At 39.0% G+C, this 27,243-nt stretch overlaps 1 protein-coding gene across 5 annotated transcripts in view; it reads left to right on the top strand.

Annotated features, from left to right (window-relative positions):
• The window catches only part of POU2F1 (POU class 2 homeobox 1), a 192,247-nt gene that overhangs the window by 89,422 nt on the left and 75,582 nt on the right, over positions 1–27,243 (top strand). For 4 of the 5 annotated variants that reach the window (XM_053209422.1, XM_027046289.2, XM_053209423.1 and 1 more), the window contains one exon: positions 17,904–17,969. In XM_053209422.1, the coding sequence (XP_053065397.1) occupies positions 17,904–17,969 (66 nt within the window). Of the gene's footprint in view, positions 1–13,138; positions 14,680–17,903; positions 17,970–27,243 lie in introns of those variants that run through there. The other variant, XM_027046290.2, reaches the window with a different exon arrangement.

Below are 27,243 nucleotides of genomic sequence, written 5' to 3'. Positions count from 1 at the left end.
TTTATTTAGTAAAGTACCCAGAGTATCAGAGTTCGCCAAAACCAGGTGTATCTTTGCCTTAAAACCTGGCCCAGCCCCTGAAACTCCCCTTTCCCCCCCAGTCTTTGACTGATTTACCACCATCACCTGCCTGACCAAAAGAGGGTGGGGATGCATAGAATGTAGGTAGTGAGATACTGAAAATAACATTTTATTAGTAGCTCATGGGAAGTAACTTTTTTTTCTGGTAGCGTGAAATATAATTTACGTGCATTTTAATCTCTACCATTCAAAATGAGAAATGTACGTTAGATTGCCTGGTGTCTTTCTATTTTAGGCAGTCGTACGTTAGGACTTTGTAAAAGGTGAGATACGTTGACAGAGTTTATGATTTTTTAGTTAAGTTCTTTGTAACCGTAGCTTACAAAGATGGTGTGACTCGTATTGGTACTGTGACATTTTGAGAAGATTACGAAGCCGCTCACCTCCCTGAATATCACTCGCAGATACTCATCACCTGAGTAGCAAGGAGGGAGGGTCAGGCAGGGCTGGGGCAGCTAATGTGGATTGAATTCCTGCTCTGTAGGGCATCTGCTAGGCACATCCACATTTGTGCTCTCGTTTTTAGTAGGGGTGTCGAAGTACGAGAAGTAGAGCCAAGAGACGAAGAAAGCACGATGTGCAAAACTCGGCCTTGCTTTTTGTCTGGATGGTCGGCCTGTTCACCTACCATATTCTGTCATCATCTGCTTCCGGCAGCATCAAATGCTGGTGGTGATTTCCAGGGGGCTGAATCACAGTTACCTGGGATTGCTGTGGTCGTGCTTATGTGGCCAGAAGGGCGTCAGTTTTTTATTTTTTGCCGGGGAGGGCGTCAGATTTTGAATTTGCAGGAAACTATAGTTAACAATACTGTATTACACACTTAAAATTGTTCTTAGAGGGTGGATCTTACCTCAAGGGCTCTTGCCACACACACAAAGATTTTTTAATGAAAAAGAAGGAGGGGAGGAAACTTGGAGGTGATGGACAAGTTTATGGTCTTGTTTGTACTCTCACAGGTGTATACTTACCTCTAAATTTATCAAATTGTATACATTAAATATGTACAGCTTTATGTAGGTCAATCATAACTCAATAAAATTTTTTCAAAAAGAGTTCAAAAGAGAAAATCTGCGTTTAAATGTTATTTAAGGATTAAAACATGAGAAAAAGGAAGAAATCAGCCATGTTCCGATACTGGTAACATTATTAAGACTCTGTTCTTACATGTACAGCAAAGGTGATTTGGGGCCTGTGGATTAAAAATTAGTTAAGGTACATAGAAATGTTTGAGAGCATCGCTTAAGATTTTTTATTGTAACAGGAGAAAAATCTTGGCAGTGATATTTTTTAAATTATCAAGAGTATAATAATAATACCATTATCATTTTTATAATTCTTGATCATTTTAAAAACAATTTATGTTCTGATTTTAATTTTTAGAACAAACGTGAGAGATGGCATAAGCCCCATTTTTCAAATTTTTTTTTTTAACGTTTATTTATTTTTGAGACAGAGAGAGACAGAGCATGAATGGGGGAGGGTCAGAGAGAGGGAGACATAGAATCTGAAACAGGCTCCAGGCTCTGAGCTGTCAGCACAGAGCCCGACACGGGGCTTGAACTCACGGACCGTGAGATCATGACCTGAGCCGAAGTCGGACGCTCAACCGATCAAGCCACCCAGGCGCCCCTCTATAATACCAACTTAAAATTAATTTTCTAATACTGTCTTTTGTCTGCATAGATTTTACTTAAAATTAACCGAGTTTCTAAAGTTTAATTAGAGGAGCGCCTGGCCGGCTCATTCAGAATGGAACTCTTGATCTCGTGGAACTCTTGATCTCATGGTTGTGAGTTCATTCATGCCCCACATTGGGCATGGAACTTACTTGAAAAATAAATAAATAAAATAGTAAAATTTTGTGTTGTGATGGGTTTCAAGCTCTTTTACTTTGGATCATAAGTCAGTGATATACCAGCTGTGGAAGGGTGTTTGGTCCTCAGTGCTTTCGTCCGGATTCAGATCTGAACTTCATGATTTGTAAGGTAGAGCTTTAAAATGTGTGCCCCTCCATGTCTTGAGATGTCCATCAGAATACTGTTCAAATGGTTTCAAGTGCATTCTGACTGAACATAATTTCACGATTCTTTAAGAATTGTTGTGTTGTCAGTTTTACTGTGCACCTTGTGATCACAGATTGTTGTGGCATGAGGAGGGCAGGGGCCCACTAGAATAATCATAAAATACTGGCAGTTTGTTGAGCTGCTTCCCCCCCACACCCTTTTTTCTTTTCTTTCTTTGCTATTTTTTATTTTGACTTCAAAACACTCTCAGTACTTTAGTGAGTAATCCTACCAAATAGGGGCCCTCTGCTACATCACTACAATACAGACATAAGATGCAAGAAATTAACAGTATTACTTTCCTGTCAACTAATCCATAGACCTGATCCACATTTGGCTGGTTGTTGCCATAGTGCCTTTCATAACAAAAGAACCTAATCCAGGATCTTACGTAGCATGTAATTATTCTATCTCTTTAGTGTTCTTCAATCACAGTTCCTTAGCCTTTCCTTGAGTTTCAAGACTATGTATTGGAAAAATACATTTTGTAGAGTGTCTATGAACTCAGGTTTATCTGATAGTTCCTCATGATTAGATTCAGGTTATGCATCTATGGCAGGAATATCAGAGGGAAGTGATGCTGTGCTCTCAACTCCTCTTTTCTGGTAGTGCACAGTTTTGATTTGTTCCTTGACTAGTGATGTTATCTTTGAACATCTGATTAAGGTGATGTTCACCAAGCTTCTCCTCTGTAAAGTTACATCTTCCCTTTGTAATTGCTTAATATTTTGTAGAGAAACTGTACATTTTTCATCATCAAAGTTTTGCCCACTAGATTTAGCATTTCGACTGAACTTATTATAATGGTTTCCAAATACCGACTTTCTATATTTATTATTTGGCATTCTGTAAGGAAAATCTTTCTCTTCCCCCTGTTGATATATATCAAATGGACTCATAAGCTGTCATGAGTAAATGGTTACACTTTATTATTTTTTTAATTTATTTTCTTCATGTTACCCAAAATTTGATCAACGGGAGACCATTCAAACTTGCATCTGCGTCTTTTCCACATAGTCCCACGATTTTAAAAAAAAATGTTTATAAGTACAACATTTAAAAAGTGTTCAACACTTTAAATACGTTATTTCGTTTTTAAACTTTAATTATTGAGAGTGCGCGTGTGAGCGGGGAAGGGGCAGAGAGAGGGAAAGAGACTCCCAAGCAGACTCTGCACTGTTAGCACAGAGCCCGACGCAGGCTCGATCTCACAAACTGTGAGGTAATGACCTGAGCCAAAATCAAGAGTCTGACACATAACCGACTGAGCCACTGAGTCACCCAGGCGCCCCATATTCCCGTCATTTTTAAAGCACTTCCACTACTAATTTCTTCACCGAAACAGTAAAAGGAAAAATAAGATATAAAGTCTGAGCCTAGAAACCAAAGCCTCAGTAAAGAAGTAGAAAATGTAAAGAACTAAACAGAAATCTTAGAACTGAAAACTACAGTAACCAAAACCAAAGCTCACCGGATGGCCTCACAGCAGAGTAAAGGGGGACAGAGTGAACTGGAGGACAGAACATAGAAATTGCCCCATCTGAACAAGGAGAAAATAGAACGCATAAATGAACAGAGCTGTGGGACCTGTAGGACTATGACAGAAAGACCACAAGAGGAGGAGAGGAGAAAGGGGACTGAGCTAAAAAGTACTTGCAGAAAGACTGGCTGACGACTTCCAGAAGACTTGTCAGAAGACACAGGCCTACGGATTCAAGGAGCTGAGCAAGTTCCAAACAAGATAAACCCAAAGAAGTAATAGTAAAACATTGGTAAACTAAGAGCAAAGGAAGAACCTTGAAAATAACAAGAGAGAAATGACACCTTTTTCTATGGGGAAAAATAATTCCAGAGATAATGGATTTCTCCTCAGAAATCATGGAGGCCAGGAGGCAGCGGCATGACGTTTTTTAAGTATTCGGAAAGAGCTCAAAATCCCAACTTCTGTATTTAACAGAAGCCTTCTTCGGGAATGAAGGAGAAATCAAGACCTTTTTAGATGAAGGAAAACAAAGCAAATTCGTCTCCAGCAAAGGTGTCATAAAAGAATGGCTGAAGAAATGACTTATGTAGTTTTAAATCCAACACAACATATCCAGGACTTGTGTATACCAAAAACTACAAAATGCTGGTGGGAGAAATAGAGGACGACACAGAGAAACGGAGAGATACACTGCATTCATGGGTTAGAAGGCTCAACATAGGAAAGATCACTTCTCCCCAGATTGATATACAGGTTTAAATGTAATTCCTCTCAGATTCCCCCTGTGATTTTTTTAACAGACAAGATTATTCTAAAGTTAATGTGGGAATGCAAAGGAATTAGAATAGCTAGCAAAATTCTGAAAAAGAAGAGGGAAAAAAATCATTTTCTAGACATGTTGTATAGTTGCAGGAATCAAGCCTGAGGATATTGGTTGAGAAATTAACACATTGGTCTTTGAAATGGAATATAAAACCCAAAAATAGGCCTGCACAGGTGTAGCCAACTAATTTGTGACTAAGGTACAAAAGCAATTGGAGCAAACAGAGGAAGGATAATGTTTTGGACAAGTGATTAAAAAAGAAAAACATTTAATCCTCACACTAGTGAAAAACATAGAAAACCTTTAGGACATAGGACTTGATGAATAGTTCTTTAAAAAAAATTTTTTTTAATGTTTATTTCTTTTGAGAGAGAGAGAAAGAGAGGGAGGGGGATGGCCTGGGAAGGGGCAGAGAGAGAGACTCACAAGCAGGCTCCACACTGTCAGCGCAGAGCCTGACATGGGGCTCGATCTCACGAACCATGAGATCATGACCTGAGCCAAAATCAAGAGTCGGATGCTTAGCCGACGGAGCCCCCCAGGTGCCCCAACACTTGGTGAGTAGTTCTGAAACATGACACCAGAGGGGTGCCAGCCTGGCTCAGCCAGTAGAGCATGCAACTCTTTTTCTTGGGGTTTTAAGTTTGAGCCATGTTGGGTCTAGAGATGACTTAAAAATAAAATCTTTTAAAAAACAATAACACCAGAAACACAGCCTACAAAAGAAAAAAATTGGTAAATTAGATTTTATCAAAATTAAAGTTTTGCTGGGTGCTAAAACTTCTTTAAGAGGATGAAAAGGTGATTCTCTCTCTGCCCCTTTGTCGCTCATGTGCATGAGTGTGATAAGTAAATAAACTTTTTTTTTTTTTTTTTAAAGAGGGAGGCACCTGGCTCAGTCCATTAAGTGTCCAACTCTTGATTTCATCTCAGGTCATGATCTCACAGTTTGTGAGTTCGAGCCCCACAGGCTCCATGCTGAATAAGGAAACTGCTTGGGCTTCTCTCTCTCTTTCTCTCTGCCCCTACCCCACTCTCTTTTCTCTCTCTCTCTCAAAATAAAAAAACATTAAAAAAAAAAAAGAGGATGAAAAGGCAAGTTCCCAGTGGGAGAAAATATTTGCAAAGCACATATCTGATGAAGGACTATTATCTATGGTATGTAAAGAACTCTCAAAACTCAACCCTACGGAGAAAAAGGAACCCTTGTGCACTCTTGGTGGGAATGTAAATTGATGCAGCCACTGCAGCAGTTTGTAGGTTCCTGAAAAATTTAAAACATAATTACCATGATTCAGCAATTCGATTACTGTGTATTTACCCAAAGAAAACAAAAACACTAATTCAAAAAGATATATGCACCCCTATGTTTATTGCAGCATTATTTACAGTAGCCAAGATATGGAAGCAGCCCAAATGTCCGTTGATAATGGATTAAGAAGACGTGGTGTATATACGCACAATGAAATATTACTCAGCCTTAAAAAGGGGTGAGATCCTGCCACTAGTGAAAACATGGACGGACCAAGAAGGTCTTAATGCTAAATGAAATAAGTTAGAGAAAGACAAATACTGTATGATTTCACTTATACGTGCAATCTAAAACACGAAACAAACGAATAAACAAAAAGCAGACTCAGACCTATAAATACAGAGAACAAACTGATGGTTGCCAGAGCGGAGGGAGCGGGAGGATAGGCAAAGGGGTAAAGAGGAGCGAGAGAAACAGGCTTCCAGTTAGGGAGTAAGCAAGTCACAGGAATCAAAGACACAGCATAGCGAATATTGTCAATGGTATCGTAGTAGCGTTGAATGGTGACAGATGGTAGCTACACTTGTGAGCATAGCATAACATGAAAGCTGTTGAATCACTGTGTTATATACCTGAAACCAATGTAATGTGTGTCAAGTGTACTCAAAACACACACACACACACACACACACACACACACACACACACACTGAAACTCAATCCTAAGAATCCAAACAGTTCATTAGAAAAGGGAGATTTTTGTGGAGTTCTAGAAAAGTCCAAAAGAATGGAATAGACATGTCACTGAGGAGGATATACACATGGTTAATTGAGCATATGAAAATATGTTTTGTTATTAGTAGCCATTTGGGAAATGCAGATTGAGACCATCCTGAGATATCACTACACACCTGTTAGAACAGCTAAAATGAAAGGTAGTGAGAATATCAAGTGCTGGTGTAGATTTGAAGAAACTAGATCCCTCATACGTTGTGGGAATCTAAAATGGCATAGCCATTTTGAAAAATATTTCAAAATTTCTTTAAAAACTAAATATGCACTTAGCATGTGACCCAGCAATATCACTTTTTTTAAAGTTTTTACTTATTTATTTATTTTTTTTAATAATCTCTACACTCAACATGGGGCTCAAACTCCCAACCCCAAGATCAACAGTCCCATGTTCTTCCAACTGAGCCAGCCAGGTGCCCCCAGCAATATCAGTTCTATGCATTTATCCCAGAGAAATAAATAAAAATTTGCCCACATAAAAATATATACACAACTATGCTTTACATATTATAGATGAGAGTCATTTACCAGGCATGTCCTTTGCAAGTATTTTCTCCCAGTGTGAAGCTTGTGATTCAATGTACATCCCAAATATGAGTGTTTATAGCACCTTTTTTAGTAATAACTCCAAACTGGAAACAACCAAGTAATCTTGCAAGGTTATTATGTTGAGTAAAACATGCTACCCTCAAATGGTCATATAGTGTACAATTCCATTTGTACGGTATTCTCAGAATGACCAAATTATGAAGTTAGATGACAGATTAGTGGTTGTCAAGGATTCAGAATAGCCCCAGGGAGAGGAATGGATATGCCTATAACTGGGGTAGCAGGAAGGAGTTCTTTGTGATGAAATAGTTCTGTGTTTTGATTGCAGCGGTGGTTATGTGGCCCACCTACACATATGACAGTAAAATGACATAGAACTATACATGTCATTGAACTATACATACATTGACTTTTATGTCAATGTCATTTGCCTGGATTTGATAGCATATTGTAAGACGTAAACACAGTTAAGAACAAAAGAGAGAGATTATCATTGCTATAGGATTTCAGAGAACAAATAGTTCCTTGACGGGAATGGAAGATCTGAGGTCAGTTTTTGAACCTGTCTTTAGAGGATAGGTAGACTTCTCAAGAGTTGATACAGGGATGAGAGATATTTTAGACAGATTGAAAGTCAGTAAATGTTGATATTATTAAAACATACTAGGGGCACCTGGGTGGCTCAGTCGGTTGAGCGTCCGACTTCGGCTCAGGCCATGATCTCGCGGTCCGTGAGTTCGAGCCCCGTGTCGGGCTCTGTGCTGACAGCTCGGAGCCCGGAGCCTGTTTCAGATTCTGTGTCTCCCTCTCTCTCTGACCCTCCCCTGTTCATGCTCTGTCTCTCTCGGTCTCAAAAATAAACATTAAAAAAATAAATAAATAAAACATACTAATAACATCCAGTTAGTCGGAAGAACATTTTAGTTCAGTGGGAGAATGTGTCTTTAAATTGTATATCTCACATAGACTCTGGGATACTTGTTACCCTTGTGTTTTCACATAAATTTATGAAACCTGAGAGTGAGAGAGACATAAAAAGAGAGGACGAAATTACCAATACCATAAATGAGACATAATGGTTCAAAGGACAGATGGGAATAATAAAGCAGCATGTGATTTTGAGCAAAACAAAGCCTGTATCTCATGGATTTAAGAAATGGAATCAGAGAAAAAGTTACATTGCGGTTGTTAAAGTAGGAGAGCTCTAATATTAGCCAAAGATGTCAAGACAAATTATAGGCTTCTATTAAAGCTGCATAGCCACCTGTTCTTTTTATTCCATGGAATTTCCATACTTGGTGATTATGTTTTTGGATGATCGCTTCATATTTCTTTCCATTCAATTGTAAGCATTCTGTGGCTCAGCATTGTATCCCCAGTTCCTATCCCAGTGCCTGGCAGCACCTTGTAAATATTTGTTGAATGTGCTCATGCGTGAAATCAGTAACTTTGCAAAACTGTTGAAACTAGAACAAAGAAAAGACAGTTATAGAAGAAAAGAAACAGGATGATAAGGTAGACTAGACAGACACATTAAATTTTTTTTTAATGTTTTTATTTATTTTTGAGACAGAGAGAGAGCATGAGCAGGGGAGGGTCAGAGAGAGAGGGAGACACAGAATCGGAAGCAGGCTCCAGGCTCTGAGCTGTCAGCACAGAGCTCGACGCGGGGCTCGAGCTCACAGACTGCGAGATGGTGACCTGAGCCGAAGTCGGACGCTTAACCGACTGAGCCGCCCAGGCGCCCCTAGACAGACACATTGAGTATGACGGCACACCTTTATTAGAGCAACGTGACGATAAAGCTTTACAACCAAGAAATTCAGGATTGAATTCTGTGATGGTATGTTCCCTAAAGGATGCCAGGGTGTTAAATGGAGCACTAGATGAGCCGCGATGATGACCGTGGCAATGTATGTTGGCAGGGGTTAAGGAAGAGCACAGAAGCACCAGCCACTTAATACTAGCTGCTCTCTAGTGTGGTAGCTTTCTTAACAAGCCAGCACTTAAATGACTCATTAGATGAACTGATGCCTTGAGGATCCCTGCTTGAAACACACTGTCTGATGCCCTGCAGCATGCCGAATGCCCTTCAGTATGTCTGCATATCCGCTGCTACAGTCGAGTGGCGTGGTCATCAGGATCATTACGCACTTGTGCTCCCAAGCCTGTTCAGGCTGGTCGTGTTTCTTATTTTAGTTACACGGTTTGAATCATTATTATATAAACTAAGGAGAAGAACAGGAAGAGATGATGTTTCTATGAAAACTTAAGTCGAATGTTTTGAAAAGATTAGGTAAAGGGCAATTACTAAAAAATACTGCTAAATTGGATGTGAAAAAAAGAGCTGTAAAATATTAGGGATGAATTATTCTTTTTAAAAAAAGAAAAAGATTCTGTACTCAGAGTGCTTGGTGTTTCTTTTACGTTCCCGCCTTACGTTTAAAGAAGCTCTTCAATCTGTGGGTCATGAAGTCAATGTCGTAGGTTGAAATCAGCAGTTAAAAAAAAAAAAAAAGCCTATCAGATTGCATTACATCTGGGAAGGAGCATTGTCTTGTGAAATTTTTTTGAGTTTTTTATATTCTTAATATTTATGTAAAATGTGCAAAGCTTGAAAAACAAAGCGTAAGAAATTGAAACTGGAAATACTAGAGCAAGTATTAAGGACATGATTTACCCAAAAAGAAGAGAAAACCCAAATTAGTGGATTCTGATTTTAAAGCATCAGGCTTTGGTCCACCATCAAAAGATTGGTAAATGAATACATATTTAAGTACTTTCTGGTAGCATGAAATGTTTAAGGTATGTATATAATGGTTTCATGATATTTATTTTAAGTTGAGCCTTTTAATTAACCAACTACAAATCTCTGTATCATGGGTATGAGTTTCAGCATATTTTATTTTACTTCTTTTCCTCTCGTGCCTCCTTGTTATGTCTTTCTCCCCCCTGCTTTCTTTGCCACTTACTGGTGTGACCTAAGAGTCGTTCTCTAGGCCTCAGTTTGGTTTTTAGGAACTAAGATTATCCTTCAGATCTCTTGTTGTTTAGCAGTGCTTACTTGCCAAATTGATCAAATAAATTCTGTCTCGGTGTTTGTCCATCTAGAGTTTTAGGAAATAGCAGACGTGCCATTTTCTTAAATCTTTTTTTTCTTAAGCACTAAAATCTCCATATTGCAACCTTAGGGGGCACCATTCACATATACTGTGATATACAGCACATAAGAATAGTGGCAGTGCTCATACCCATCACTTGATTCTGGATCGAAGAAATTTTCAGATCCTCAGTGTTCTTTTGTATTTGGGCATTAGTAAATTATTTTAGGCTGTCTGTGGGTGATGGGTTTGGGGATGAGTTTTTTTTGATAAGGTAACAATTTATCATTCTTGAGATACTGAAGTATTTTTACTACCGAGCATCTGCTGAAGCAGTGTCCTTGCTTTCTGTAAACAAGCTAGTAAGGCGACTAAAGTAGCGGTGGATTTTGGAAAGAGGTGAAGACGAAAAAGGCTGTTGGTGTGCAACTGAGATTGCCTAGGAGTGAAAGCAGTGGAGCTAGGAAATGAAAAATCCCCCGGAGAGGCAGACACGAGGTGCGAGGGAACGGTTGCTGAGTTGGACATTCCCTCCCGCATTGGACTAGGTATACAGGTGTCGAGGACAACCTGTACAAGTAGCTGCTCCTCCGGAATGTCACCAGGTTGGAACTTGATGATTTTGGTAGGTAGAGTACAGGCCTACCTCAGTTCACTCATACACAAAGGATGTGTTTTAAAAAGCTAGTTTGTAATTGAGTTGTCATTGTCCTCAGTTGCCTTTCTAATAAGACCTAGACTAGCCCGTGAGATCATGAGTAAAAGATTACTCTAATACAGATAGTGTTAGCCATGACCTCTGGGTCCTGGAAGAGCATTTCTTCTCCTTTTTAAAGAAAGGGCTCCAGGGTGTCTGGCTGGCTCAGTTGGAGGAGCATGGGACTCTTGATCTTGGGATCATGAGTTTGAGCCCCATGAAGAGTGCAGAAATTACTAAAATGAGAAGGAGAATGAAAAATAAAGTCTCAGTTTTAAGCATAATTTTGAAACAGTGTGAATCTTAACTTTGCCCTTCCAGCTCCTTTCTATACTTCCACATACTGATGTTTTCTATTCTTTTCTACCTTTGTGAACCCTGTGTGCCCACCCCTGTCCCCTGGGGCCAGGTAGGCTAACCAGCATTTCTCTTATACGAGTATTTATTGGACTCTTTCCAGTGGGAACAATTATTACCACACTAATCAACTAAATGAGGTGTTAAAGGAAAGCAATTGAATTGGATTAATTTATGCTGAAGTGTGAATGACTGACAGCCCCACCGACTTCCCAGAAATTCTTTTCTTTTTTTTTTAAAGGGTATTCTTTTTAGTTTTAATTTGGTATTTCGGACAGAGGACCAAATAAAGTGAACATTTGAGCTTTGGGGGAAAAGCTGTCTTCTTTTGGATCTAACTGTGCCATGACTGGGGGACTGCAGGGGAGAGTTAGATGGTGGCCACCCTCCCCCACTCCATCTGTAGAGGCCTAGACAACCTTCTAGTATTTAAACCTGCCTTTTAGAAGGCGCAGAGTACCTATATCAAGAGTGGCAAGTAGGAGTTTTCTTGTCCTTCCCATTGTAACAAAGTCCACTGCGTGGGCGAGGCTTCGTGTCACTCTGGATAGCTGCATCTCAGTGCAGCCTTCTTTTGCCCCCCCCCCCCCTTCCTGTTCCTGGAGTGAAGACGGTGACCTTTGCAGTAGAGGGGAAAGGGGTCCCTCTCTGGGTAGCAGCCCATGTGAGTTGGTGAGCCTTATGCCCCCTGCTACACAGAGACCCTGTGGGACTCTCTTGGCTTGAGGGGGGTTGGTGCTTGGTTCGTGCACTACCAGGGTCCTGCCCCTGCAAGGGTACCTTCCAGGGAACACTTCTTAGTTGGAAGTGATTGTCTGGCTGTAGCTCCAAGTCCTGCTTAGCTGATTTATGAAAGGCCAAATTAGTATAAGAAAGGTAGTTTAGAGGTGTTAACCTCATACAGCACGAAAAGTAGATGGTGACCTGAAGAGATCTTCTATAGTAAGTACAGGCAGTAAATGTAAAATTTTATGGAGGCAGAAGAGGAGAGAAAGAAAGATATACTGCTATCTACTGTATTCCAATCACATTCATCATTGCTTCTAATATTTTCTCACCAAGTAGAACTTGTATAGAGCCCAATGCATTCACAACTCATTTGAATTTCATATTTTCTTGTATAATGTATTCTTGATTGTTTTACTACAAAGTGTTGCGAATTGTCCTCGAATGAAATTGGTGCTCTTGAAAGATGTAGCATGTTTATCCTGTGTTGCGATGTCCCACCCACCCCCCCCCACCCCCCAGTGGCACAGCTGCCTCGTGCTCCAGTCCATGATCTAGTCTAAGAGGCACAAGCATGTTCATCCGCACAGCAACCTCGTGAAAAAGACACTATCATTTTACAGGTGAGAAAATTAGGGCTCAAAAAGGGAACGAGCTTAATCTCACTGGTACTGAATGGCAGTGTTAAATTTCTCCCCTAAACTCTTTCCTCATGTGGATTTTGTGATTCTGTGAAACAGAAAAACTGGCAATAGAAACAGAGTGCATATCTAAAAGTTAAGAAAGTTTTTGGTTCTGGTCCTAGCTAATTTATTGGCTTTCAAAGAAATCCTTTTAAAGGTCCCTAATAGAAGTCTCGTCTTGCATTTCCACATATGCGGCTTGAGTTTAATTTCGACCTGAATGGTGGAAAAAGGGACATACAGATTTTTAAAAATCAGACACTTGGCATGCTTGAAGACTAGTTCTAAATAAAAAGTTATTAATGGGATAATACCCTGGAGAACTCTCCTCAGTTGTAGTGCACTCTTCTGTGTATCGGGACATACTTGACTTTTAAACACAAAATCTTTGCCACCAATTATTAGTTTCCTCACTACATTGAAAACAAGCCATTTTAATTTGCTGCCTTATTCAAGCCCCTTCCCCGGCTCCCCCCCTCCCCCATGCCTACCACCTCCATGAAGGTATAACTTGGCCACAATGTGTAATAACAGCCAAGATCTCAGCTTTTGGTGTCAGCGAAATCCGGTTTTAAAGTCTGACTCCAAATTATTAGTGTAAATAGTGTAAATTAGTGTAAAGTGCTTTAGCCCTCTGTGCCTCAGTTTCCATTCTCTCCTTTTTTTCCCCCCCAAAGAGGGTAGTAATACCTACTTCATGGGATTTTTTTTATAAATCTTCTGCTGAGTTGTCTATGGTGATTACAGTGGAATGTCATATTGTAATGCCTCAAAAGCTTGGGGCTGATGTTTGCCTTATAAATTCACTTTAAATTGAATAGATACATTCTTCAGCAAAGAGAATAAGTGTATATATTCATATACATTTGGTGAAATTTACTTAAATACTAATTAACTTCATAATTTATATGACCAATTTTTTTGATGATTGATACTGTAAATAACAAACCATCTTCTACTTTAGATGATTTTGATGGAGGAAGGACACCGCACAACGGGCGGCATTTGGCTAATCCATTCTGTGAATTTGATAGTTTGAAGAGATTTATAGATAGTGAATTTCCATACTCTTGAAAATAATTTTACAGCTCTTGCGCTGCTTCTGGATGTATATTGTTGCCTTGTTTTAAAGCAGGACTTTCCCCAGACAGCGTATGTTAATATTTGGAAAATTCCCTATCAGTGGGCTAGCACCATCGTGACAGCCCTATGTTCTGCTTCTACCTTGCTAATTGTTTCCTTGGGATTATTTGGATTGTGTAGAAAGCTTTTTGCAAATCCTCTTATTACTGAAGTCATTGTTGCCAGCAGGAATAAGATTAAAGGTGCTTAAGTCTGTAGAGTTGTTTCTAATTTGTACGTGTCATTTCAGTGCCATTTTAACAGAACTCTGTCTCTTGTCTCTCCCTTCTCCCCCGGTACTATCTCAAGTTAGGTCCGAGGAGCCAGGCCATTGGAAGAAATCTCATTTTATCCTCCTAATTATTATGCTGGCACTCAGGAGATAATTTTTCCCTTCATGCACTGCCAATTAATATGCAAATGGGCTGATAAATATTTATGCAATGATTTAAATTATGCAGGGAGTGCTTTCAGTGTGTTCTGTAAATGAATTGTTCGTGGACTTCAAAGTGCTGGCTGCTGTGCTAACGAGGAGAGATTTGCATAAGGCCCTAATCACACGCATACTGATTAAGCTTCATTATGGAAACTGCCAGCTGCAATCTTTGTTTCTATTTTATTACAAAAAGGGGAACTTTTCATGCTTCAGTTGCCTTGACAATGTCAGTCCTAGCTGGTAGGAGAGACTAAAACTCCTCTGAGCAACTGAAGTTTCCTTATTCAGTTGAAGATTGCTATGGTGTAACTGAAGTTGTATTTTCCTTCTCCCCCTAATCCACTTTCCACCTCCCACCCTTGTTCTCTGAAGAACATAGTGTAGATTTGTTAGAAATAGTAGTACCTTCTTTCACCCACCCCAAACTGCTACCTGTTTCTTCCTTGCTTTGGACTGTCTGAACCTCTAGAAGATTTCACAGCAATGCTGGACTGCAGTGACTATGTTCTAGGTGGGTACCAGCACAGTTCTTTCTTATAAGCTTTAATATGGAAATAGCGCGTGTGGGGTTGACTATGCATAAATGCTTAATCGCATATGCAACCACCTCGGGGGGGGGGGGGGGGGGAGGTGGATTGAGCAGAGAAGGAGGAAAGCATTTGCAGGGCAGGAGCATACTTGAATTTGCAGTAGGTCCCTCCCCACCACTAGCTCTCCTGGTTCAGAGGACATTTTCTGTAAATAGTGTGGATTTGGAATTCGTCTTGAACGGAGGACATTTTTGCTTTTTGGAAATATCTGTTGGGAGCATTTCACGTAGTTCTAAAAACACTCTAACTCAGAAACAAGGTATAAAGTATGCCTAAATAATATGTACATATTAATAAAAAATGTTTTACAACCTAAGGGCGAATGTCTTCTAGAAAAACCAAAGTGCATAGTGAAAAATAAGGTGGAGCCATAGTGCAGAATGGCTCCCATAAATACTGATGCAGAGGGTAATTGCGGTGGTTGCTGCAGTGGGACTGTTGATCAGTTTCCAGATTTGAGAAACTGTCAACTTTTCAAATTTTGGCAAATATCAGCCTTTCCTTATTTTTTAAAAAATCAACTTCTCTTCTTCAGAAAACAATGTTAAGTGCTGGAAAGCCTATTTTAAAGTTTTCTCTATAGAACAACAAGCCTTTTAGGGAGGGGGATGTGCGGCTTGATTATATAAACTGTCTTTGGTAACCGAGATTTAAAATAGATTGAGGCACTTTGGTTTTGAGACACGCTGTGGCTCACGGTGGCCCTATTTTGTGTTGAGTTTTGTCTGTGTGCACACAGTTGTTGAAACCTCTTCGGGTCACTCTGGTCACCTGGAGAGTCAGATGACATGAACTCCGGGACTTTGATAACTCACGGTTTAAAATCTTTGCAAGTGATTTTTTTTTTTCCTCTATGTCATTTTTCTCACTTAAAAAACTGAGCCTCACCCCCACCCCCTGCCCATCTCCTTCACAGTTGCTAAGGATAAAATCAAATGATAGTTCTGTCAATGTTTACACTTTCAGGCAGAAGGAATGGCCCAAACTCAAGGCAGTAGTAATATTTGTAAAGCACAATAAAAACCACAATTAAAACAAAAAACCAGTGTCAAGAATTCAGTCCAATCCCAGAGCAGTTTGTAAACTGTTATTAGGCTCATGCACAGCTCAGTGTGCCCAGAGAGAAAAAAAACTTCAGATATCAAGAAAAGAACTTGTATTTACTCTTTTACAAAATCTGCTAAATTGGGAACTCAAGGAAGGAAAGGAAAATACCTTTTTGAAATATTTTTAGCATTCTATTTTAGAATTAGAAATTGTACCTCTGTTATTTGTAATTAACAGTAACTGTCATTTGAAGAGTCTTCACATTGTTGTACAGCTAAGTCAGAATTTTATTTGTATATGTATGTGTGAAGTGGTTTTGTTAAATGTCTTTGAAGCTCTTTACAATTCAATAGAAGATGCTTCGAAGATTCACACAGAATACCTGTGACATAATCTTTAATTTAGATACGTGGAAATTAGGGTATGAATTGCACAGGGACAGGTTCCTGACTTGTTAAGAATTATGCCTACTTCTTTGTACAAAGATACGTGGAAACATTGTTACCCTCTTCTGAATGTTAACTGGTTCATATTTTTCCACTTTTTTTTTTAACATACATTCTAAAGGAAGCATTTTGGTTTGTTAACATTTGTTGTGATCTTTGCTGACTTTCATAAGATTTTGTTTAAGTCATTCAGAAAGCTGATTTTCACTAAGTTGTACACCTGTTCCTTTCAAACCCTAGTATGCCTTTGGTGACATTTAAATTTTTCTGGACAGTAGGGGTGAGGAAATTGTAGAACTAGTCTCATTTATGACCACAGAATGTGAATTTGAATCCTTCACACATCAGAGGGAAAAACCAAAGATGTGCTAGAACTGCCTAAAACCATAAGACCAGCATCTGTTTTAAAAACTTACTAGAAAAACTATTAGACGGCTTCCAGGCTGGAGATGAAATTTATGGCAGGAGGACTCTTGGTTCTTTCTCGTCACTTACGCATTTGGATAAAGCAACCGTGGACAGCATGGTTGGGACTTGTGATGATTGTTTGATTTCCTAGTTAAACATTGAAATGGATGACAAAATGTACTTTTCAGTAAAAAAAAAAAAAAAATCAAATATCACATTATTTATTTATTCTCACCTAATAATTAGAGTTAAGTGATTCTTAGCCCAGTAGGGGAAAAGGGGGAACTTGCTGGATAGTAAACTCAGTTAATTACAAATATGCAAAGTTTGGGTTTACAGTAGAAATAGAATAAGGTATATATTAAATGTATATTTGGTTTTTACTCTATTGAAAAGGCAGGAGAAAAGCAGACATGTTCTTGTGTCTTGCAGCTGTTCTGGGATACCTAATACTGCTTGCTGAAAACTTTCTACTGTGAAAACCTTCATTAAAGAGAAAACCCTTAGGGAAATAAACCCATGTCAGCAGGTTCATATGTGATATCAGATAGGTAGTATAATTTTTAGAGGGGTGTGGTTGTGATTCAATTTTGAAATCGTTAGATATATCTGTTACGCCTTGTGATACAGCTTCTTGTAGTGGTTTATGATTGAGGTATGAATTTGACATATTCTTACTTTAACACATGGTTAGTTTGTCTGGACGGGGAGTAAATATGGAGATATTTTTCTTAGACACCCTTTCCTTTTATTCTGCTAGGTTGAGTTACTGCCAGCCTGTTATGAAGATTACCAACAGATTGTTTTGGTTTGATTAACAAATACCTTTGCTTATGGAAAAAGAAAATTTTGAGAATAACGTGTTTTACTTTGTAAGGCACTTTGCCCCAGCTTTGTTTCTTTAACGTGTTTTATGCTTCGTATTATATTTACTTCTTTTACATGTCAAATTCTATTATAACTTTTTTCAAGTTAGATGTCTGTTGTCTTTGTTAAAAGAATGTTAAAATTCTTTAGAAAGACAGTTTATTTGTGGATTGCATCAGGGTTAAGGGAAGTCCAGAATTTCTCTCAGATAAACTTTCACGATAATTTCCAATGTTTTAGTGATGACACTGCCTGTCTTTGAACTGTAGGACTGTAACATCAGTCAGTATTCTTAAACCCTTCCTTTGCCACACTTTTGCCTCCCTAACCACATCCCCAATTTTCAAAAAACCTCATTCACCTCTGATTCATTGCAGACTCAAGAATGAATAATCCGTCAGAAACCAGTAAACCGTCTATGGAGAGTGGAGATGGCAACACAGGTAAGAGACCCTCCCCACACCCACCTTTTAACTAGATCTAATAGCGTTACCAGAAGAAACTTCCCACTTAACTGTGACTCCTATTTGGCAAATAAAAACCAATTTGAGTATTGAGTTGTCAAAGATCATTTAGTGCTTGCAGGAGCTGGTATTGTATTTGTTTAAGACTATTTAGTTTCTTCAGATTGCTTCATGTTTTTGTTGCTGTTTATCAGAGGAACTATAAAGCAGTTGAGAGAATAGTCCTTTAGGGTCAGGTGGTTCTGGGTATGAATTAGGGATTTGTCACTTACTAGCTTTGAAAATTTTTTTAATGCTTGTTTATTTTTGAGAGAGGGAGAGACAGGGTGTGAACAGGGGAGGGGCAGAGAGAGAGGGAGACACAGAATCCGAAGCAGGGTCAGCACAGAGCCCGACATGGGGCTCAAACTCGTCAACTGCAAGATCGTGACCTGAGCCGGAGTCAGACGCTCAACCAACTGAGCCACCCAGGCACCCCCTGTCACTCATTAGCTTTGGACCTTAAGGCAGTTTCCTAACTTTATTTAGTGGGGACAATATATTTCACAGGTCGTTGTGAGTAGTAAAGGAAATGGATTAAGCACAGAGCCGGCTACACAGTAACCGTTCAGTAAAAAGTTGCTCTTGCTACAGGTGTTAATCAAAACAGTAAATCTTACCCACCCACCCCCATTCAGTATAAATTATATTGAAGTTATGCTAGTGTCAGTAGACAGATAGTTAAAAACACATACCTGTTTCTAATACGTTCTTTTATTTGGTCATTTTAAAAAATTTATACTGTGCGGTAAATCCGTATAGAATGTCTCCACAGCCCAAACTCTTTAATTTATCACATTGCTGAAAGGACGTTGACCCGTGTGTTTTTATCATCTGCCAGAGATGGCACAGGGACTTCCCCAGTTTCTGGTAAAGGCATAAATTGAAATACTCAGCCATGTAAAGAAGGGAATTGTGGGCAGGAATACACAGAAAGTAATAGTTTTTAAGGTAAACTAGGTTTTCACTTGTGGAGAGGGTTGCCTCTTTGACCACCATTTAAAAAACGACCTACTATGGGAGATAGTGAGAATGTGAGTCCCTCCTAGAAACTGTCTTTGTTTCCCACCCCTGCTGGCCCCACCATCGTTTAATTTGAAGTAGATGAGTTGAACCAGTATGTAGTTCCTGCCTACATATCTTTCATTGTAAATTGTTCTATACCTGGAGATACTTGTTAGTCTTCTAATCTCTAAAGGATACCTGTCTCTTTATGTGAAACTGAGCCATGGGACTTCCTGTTATATTGAACACGTCATTCAAAATACTCTGAGGCTAGCCACGTGGACTGCTCTAGTACCTCCCGAGGAGGTACACCATTCTGTCTGGATTGTTGGCCAGTCTCATTTTTGCTGTTCCTCTGTCCTCTGGGCCCTGTCTTGCATTATTTTGTAGCACGGGTCCATCTGCGAGTGCTTTCTCCATTTAGTTTAAGTGTGGGACTTGTCTGCATAGAAACAAGGCAGTCGATCCCTTAGGACATTAGGAGAGAGTGTGCAAGGCACTCTAAAGAACAGCTTCAAGAGCGCCTGGGTGACTCATTGGGTTAAGCATCTGACTCTTGATTTCGGCTCAGGTCATGATTCCCGGGTCGTGAGATCGAGCCCCACGTCGGGCTCTACACTGAGCATGGAGCCTGTTTACGAGTGTCTCTCTCTCTCTCGCTCTATTTCTCTCTCTCTTTCTCTCTCTCTCTCTCTCTCTCTTTCTCTCTCTCTCTCCCTCTCTCTCCCTCTCCCTCTCTCCCCCTCTCCCTCCCTCTCTCTCTCTTCCTCTGTCCCTCCTCCACTCATGCTCTCTCTCTGTCTCAAAAAAAGCAAAGAACAGCTCCAAAGAAGCATGTATTTCTCAACGAAGAGAAACAGACTCAGAATGATCGGAGAACACTGAAAAGGTCTCTACGTCAGATTCCTTGCGAAACCACCACTAATAATAGACATTTCAGTAGCTACCATTTATTGAGCACCAACATTTAATAATCCCCTGATGACATGTTTTTAAAAATCTTAAGCACTGGACTTATTACCTGATTTCAATTTGAGTTCTTAATGACAACACTGTAAGTTAGGGAATAGGAAATTGAAGCACAAAATCAGTCAGGAAATAAAGGCAGGGTGAGGATTTACACCCTGTATTTGGTTTCTCCCATGAATTGCAATAAAATAAAACAGAAAATTTAAGCATTTCTTTGTATATATTCAGGATTAAAACTATTTTCAGAGCTATATATAAGATAAATTCTAGCTGTAGCAATTGCTAAAACAGTCTCATGAATTTCCTGCCTTGTATATTTGCAATGCATGGTGGGTAGACTCATAGAACTGAGTAGTATCAGTATAGAGTTTTACTTTTTAATGTCTCTAAAACTCGGCATTGTTGCCTTTGTAAAATTGCAACTTACTTCCATGTTAAGGACTTTTACATGCACTTAAAGATAACTAAAACCCCGAATGTCAATTTCTGAAATGTTAAGGGCCTATCACTACGTTCTTAGTATCTCCTACTGATGTCAGTTTGTTAGCTCAGGAATATAAAAATATATTTGAGTTCCAGTTTGCCTATTAAATTACCATGTTCACTATATTAGATACGGAATTATAATTTATTCAGACAATTACATGCTTACAAATTGAATTTTATTTAAAAGCAAAACAAACAGGGGTGCCTGGGTGGCTCAGTCGGTTAAGCGTCCGACTTTGGCTCAGGTCATGATCTCGCAGTCCGTGAGTTCGAGCCCCGCATCGGGCTCTGTGCTGACAGCTCAGAGCCTAGAGCCTGCTTCAGATTCTGTGTCTCCCTCTCTCTCTGCTCCTCACCTGCCCATGCTCTGTCTCTGTCTCAAAAATAAATAAACGTTAAAAAAAAATTTTTTTAAAGCAAACAGACCTGCAGATTGTTTCATTGTAAAGGGTGTATGCATTTTTAGTTTTTGCTAACTGAATAATAAGTAAAGTTTTCAGTGGAAAAAAACCACTGAAAATATAATAATAGCTAAATTAGCATTATAATAAATTATAATAAAACTAAAGTCTCACATTTTCTTGGATTTGGAATACTTTTTTCTTTTTAATGTTTATTTTTGAAAGAGCATGAGTGGGGGAGGGGCAGAGAGAGCGTGAGACACAGAATTCCAAGCAGGCTCCTGGCTCTGAGCTGTCAGCACAGAGCCCATTGCAGGGCTCGAAATCATGAACCATGACTATTTTTTTAAATTGAGGTCTAATTGACATATAACGTTACATTAGTTTCAGGTGTACAATATGATTCAATATTTGTATACACTGTGAAATGATGACCTCATAAGTCTAATTTTGCCTGTCACCATGTAAAGTTACATAATATGCAATACAGTATTGTTGAATATAGTCGTTGTGCTGTAATTACATCCCCATGACTTACTATTTTCTGACCGGAAGTTTGTACCTCTTGACCCTCTTCTCCCTGTTCACCCACCACCCAGTCACCCTCCCCTTTAGCAACCACCAGTCTGTTCTCTGCATCTATGAGGTTTGTTTTGTTTGTTTTCCTTTTTAGATTCCACCTATAAGTGAAATCATACGATATTTGTCATTCTCTGACTTACTTCACTTAGCATAATACCCTCCACGTCCATTCGTGTTAACACAAATGGCAAGACTTCATTCTTTGTTATGGCTGAAGAGTATTCCATTGTGTGAATATAACCACACTTTGTTTATCCATTCATCCACAGATGGACACTGGTTGTTTCCATATCTTAGCTATTGTGAATAGTGCTACAGTGAACATGAGCGTGCATATCTTTTCTAATTACTGTTTTTGTTTTGTTTTGTGTTTTCCGATAAATACCCAGAAGGGGAATTGCTGGTAGTTCTATTTTAGTCTTTTGAGGATCCTCCATGCTGTTTTCCATAGTGGCTGTACCAATTTACATTCCCACCAGCAGTGCACTAAGGTTCCCTTTTCTGTACATCCTCACGAGTACTTGTTATTTCTTGTCTTTTTGATAATAGCCATTCTGACAGGTATGGGGGGTATCTCATTGTGGTTTTGATTTGCATTTCCCTGATGATTAGTGATGTTGAGTATCTTTTCATGTACCTGTTGGCCATCCGTATGTCTTCTTTGGGAAAATTGCCCGTTTTTATCAGATTGATTTTTTTTCTTTATTGAGTTGCACAAGTCCTTTCTATATTTTGTCATAAATTGACCGTATGTGCCTGGGTTTATTTCTGGACTCTCTATGCAGTAGTACAGATCAACAGTATTAATCTCTGTGTCTGTTTTTACGCCAGTACCATACTGGTTTGATGATTATAGGTTTGTAATATAGTTTATAGTCAGGCAGTGTGATGCCTCTAGCTGTAGCCTTTCTCAAGATTGCTTTGGCTATTCAGGCTCTTTTGTGGTTCTATACACATTTTAGGATTATACACAGAAACAATTTCTGTGAAAAATATCATTGGGATTTTGATAGGGATTGCATGGAATCTGTAGATTAGTTTCAGTAATATTGGCATTTTAACACTATTCTTCCAATTCATAAGCACAGAAGATCTTTCCATCTATTTGTGTCCTCTACAGCGTCTTTCATCACCGTCTTGTGGTTTTCAGCGCATAGGTCTTTCATCTCCTTGGTTAAATTTACTTCTAGGTATTTTATTCTTTTTGATGCAGTTATAAATAGGATTATTTTCTTAATTTCTCTTTCTGATAGTTTGTTGTCAGTTATAAAGACAAAACAGATTTTTATATATTGATTTTTGTATTCTGCTACTTTACTGAATTCAGTTATTAGTTCTAACAGTTTTTGGAGGAGTCTTTAGGGTTTTCTAGATGTAGAATCGTGTCATCCCCAGACAGTGACAGTTTTACTTCTTTGTGTCCAATTTGGATGCCTTTTATTTCTTTTTCTTGCCTAATTCCTCAGGCTAGGACTTCCAATACTGTTCCTCCAATTGAGGAAATTTGAGTAGGTTTATGGGCCAGCTGGAAGGAACCACAAGAGAGAAAGAGGCTGAAGACAGAAAAAACAGTTGATGGGACTAAGGTAGGGGGAAGAGCTAGGCTCACAAGTACAGAGTGGAGGATACACTTTGAAACTGGAAAGAGATGTGTCCCTTTTTCTGCAACTGGGGAGAAGATAGGATTGAAGAATGACAGAACATCGAGGTGGCAGGAAAAAGGAAAATGAAGAATAATTCAAATTCAAATTATTTCATCCTTTTCATTTATCGTTAAAGTAGTTCAAGTGGGTATTTAAGAGAAAAGCAAGGATGGTAGTAAAAATACTGGCAGCAGTTAAAATGTGTTGAAATGTTACTAGGTATGCATGGCTCGTTGCTTTATTAGGTATGCTTTACATCACAATTGTTAAGATATTCCTATCAGGTAAGTAGTATGCCTGTTTTACAGATAAGGGAACTTAATTCAGAACTGTTCATTCATGATCATAAAGACCATGAGCCATTCATTCCTTTTCATTATCTTACACTGCCTCAAATTTGAGACTTTGAGTACAGTGAATGAGTTTTGACATAGTTACCTTTAAGGAACTGATATAAATAAACAAACAAACAAATAAGATTAATAAACTTTGGGGGGGGGTCAGGCTTAGTTTTTTGTTTTTTTTGTTTTTTTTTTAATTTTTTCCCACACTTATTTATTTTTGAGAGAGAGAGAGACAGCGTGAGTAGGGGAGGGGCAGAGAGAGGGGGACGCAGGATCTGAAGCAGGCTCCAGGCTCTGAGCTGTCAGTGCAGAGCCTGACACAGGGCTTGAACTCATGGATCACCAGCCACCCAGACACCCCCAGGCTTAGTTTAAAGAAAACAAATGTGTTGTTTATCTAGCCAATAGGTTCTGTAACCTTTTCATAGCCTCACTTAAAAAGTCCAAGATCATGAGTGAAGAAAATGGAAGATTGGATTATTTTGCCAGAATAATTTAGTTATATTATAGTACATTAATACTATACATTATAGTATAATTATAGTATAGTATATATTAGTACTATACATTATAGTAAATAATGATATTTCTTATATTGGACAAGGATACTGCCAAGGATATTTCCCCTAGGGGAAGCAATAGCTCTTCATTTCTTCCTCCGCCCAGCCCTTGGTAACCTCTAATCTATTTTCTGTCTTTCTAGATACTTTATAGAAGTGGAATCATACAATATTCTTGCTTCATTTAGCATATTTTCAAGGTTCGTTATGTTATAGCATGTGTAGCTTAATAATCTTCCATTGTGTGCATATTCCACATTTTATTTCTCTGTCTGTTGATAGACGGCTGGGTTGTTTTCGCCTTTTAGCTACAGCTGCAGTGAACGTTGGTGCACAAGTATCTTAGAGTCGCTGTTTTTCAGTTCTTTGGAGGATATAACTAGTAGTAAAATTGTTGAGTAAATCAACACAAATTTATTATCTTTACAGTTCTGGATGTTGGGAGTTCTAAAATTAGGGTGTTGTAAGGCCTGCATTCCTTCAGGAGGCTCTATAGAGAATCCACTTTCTTCCCTTTTCTAGCTTCTGTAGGCCCCCTACATTCCTCGATTTGTGGCATCGTCCTCTGTCTTCAACGCTGGAAGTGAGGTCTCTTCAGGTCTTTCAGTCTGTCCATCTGACTCCTGCTTCCATCATCACATCTTCTCTCTCACTGACCCCCTCTTCCTCTTTCCCCACCTCCGCCTCTAAGTAGGGTGTGCAGCCCAACATAGGGCTTGAACTCAAGACCCTGAGATCAAGAGTCAGACACTTTTAGCGGACTGAGCCATCTAGGCACCCCCTCCCTTTCCTCTTATAAGGAACGTTATGATTACCCACATACTTGAGCATAATCTTGCCATCTCAAGACCTTTAATCAGATCTGTAAAATCCTCTTGCTGTGTGAGGTAACTGTTCATAGCTTCTAGGAATTAGGTTGTAGACCTCTTTGGCCATTGTTCTGCCTCATACACTACTTTATTCTGAATTAAATCTGATCAACTGTGGTATAGATAGCAATTGAAAAAGTCAAAAAATTGTATTAAGTTTTATAAACATGAGTAGAAACAACCAAAGAATTTTTTTTTGATGTTAGAAATATTGGACAAATTTTAAAGTCTTGCTCAGTTTTGATCAGCAAACTTCTTTCATCAGTACTTCTAACAAATGGTCATCTACCCTGTGCCTGGGCTCATCCACTGACAGGGAATAGTAGTGTTTGTTTGTTTGTTTTCAGATGTTTATTTTTGAGAGAAAGAAAGCTTGTGCAGGCTAGGGGCAGAGAGAAAGGGAGACAGAATCCGAACCAGGTTCCTCACTGTCAGCACAAAGCCTGATGTGGAGCTTGAACCCACGAACTGTGAGATCATAACCTGAGATGAAGTTGGACACTCAACTGACTGAGCCACCCAAGGCCCCGGGAATAGTAATTTTTGATGCATCTTATTCTGTTGTATAGCCCTGTTACCTATATTCTTTTGAATTCTGCCCTTAGGAGTAATAAAGGTTGAAATGATTTTCCAAACCTTTTAAAACATGAAAACTCTTCTGGGACATCTGGGTGGCTTAGCCCATGAAGCCCCCACGTCTTGATTTCAGCTCAGGTCATGGTCTTACAATTGATGAGTTCGAGCCCCGTGTCAGGCTCTGCACTGACAGCGTGGAGCCAGCTTGGGATTCTGTCTCCCACTCTCTCTGCCCCTTCCCCACTTGTGCTCTTGCTCGCTCTCTCAAAATAAATAAATAAACTTAAAAAAAAAAAAAAGAAAGAAAGAAAGCTCTTCTGGAAGTCACTGCCATATTTTAAGTCTCCTCCATTTACTTGACGTTTGTTTTAAAGTGCTAATTTATTATAAAATATTATAATTTATTATAGCCTAATAATTTATACCGTAATATTACAATAAGGGCTATCAGTAAGTATTTACTAGGTGTGTTAAGCACTTTGTATAGATTGTGTCAGTTAATCCTTGTAACAGTGATATGAGGCACTATTTTTCTCTTTTTATGGATCAGGGAATGGAGACTCAGAGATGTTTGATCCCTTTACAAAGGTCACACGTATCTATAAACGTGAGCAGAGCCATTCTCTTATCCTTTTGAGCTGTGTTGTTCCTTATGTTTTGTCTTCCTTGTGCAAGACACTGTAAGAACACCAAAGCTAAATAAAATATTGATTTTGTTCTCAATAAACATCTCCAACCAGAAAATATGATGAAAATGTAATCGAAGATTCATAAGAAGTATGCCACGGTCCATGAGACATCAACGTGGGAGAATTTGTTTCTAGCTGGGGGCGGGTCACGAGGGCTTTGTAGAAAGTGGAGCTTCGACTGGATTTTGAGGCCTGGACAGGATTTAAATGTGATGGTAGTGATGGTGTATATGCTTGGCATGAGGAAGCAGTAAAATGAAGAGGAGATAGATTGGCCGGAAGTTCTCTGGTCCCTTCAGGTTTTCTTCCATCATGTCATATGACTTCTAGATCCTTTATCACTGGTCATCCTCGGAATTAGACAGTGTTCCAGTTCTTCAGACTTCCAGTGCAGCCATTACCGTCACCATTGGCTTATTGTTATCTTTGAAGACTTACCTTTGGCTTATTGTAATTATGTTTTATAATTAAGGTAAAAATGACATTAGATTTAAATTTTTTTTAATATAAGACGTTATTTTTTTGATAGTATTTAATTGCTTTGAACTATTAAAACTTATTTCAAAGCAACTGACTCACTTGTTGATTATGTGTTTGTGGTCAGTGAACTGTGTTATGATTGAGCTACAGCTCCCCAGCTCTGTCGTCATTTACCTGAATTTTCATTCAGGTGATTTTTTTTCCCAGGGTAATGTCAAGAGCTTTTCTCAACTAAAGAGACCAAATAATTTATTAATGCAGCCCAGTATACATCTGTGAAATTGCATTCCAAAAATATTTTATCAGAAGTTTCTAGCAACCAGGGATATATTTGTTCTGTGGGATTTATTAGTGCCAGAGCTGATATTAGCGAATTATATTCGTAAGAGAGCCTGAGCAGATATCGTTTTCTCCAAGATAAAGAGAAGGATCCTGAAAGACCAGCGCACCAGTAAATATACCTGCTGTTCTTCATAGTAATTGAAGAATTTTGGAATCTTCAACCAGCATGAGTTTTGGAAGACATTTCCAGAGGAAATACAGTTTTTTCAGAGAAGCCTCAGAAATCCGCTGAGGAACAGGCCTCCCATAAAGTTCTCATCAAAATGGT

The sequence above is a fragment of the Acinonyx jubatus genome, chromosome E4, assembly GCF_027475565.1.
Source record: "Acinonyx jubatus isolate Ajub_Pintada_27869175 chromosome E4, VMU_Ajub_asm_v1.0, whole genome shotgun sequence".
NCBI lineage: Eukaryota > Metazoa > Chordata > Mammalia > Carnivora > Felidae > Acinonyx > Acinonyx jubatus.
The sequence above is the reverse complement of the archived record's forward strand: the minus strand, read 5'-3'. Positions and strand labels throughout refer to the sequence as shown.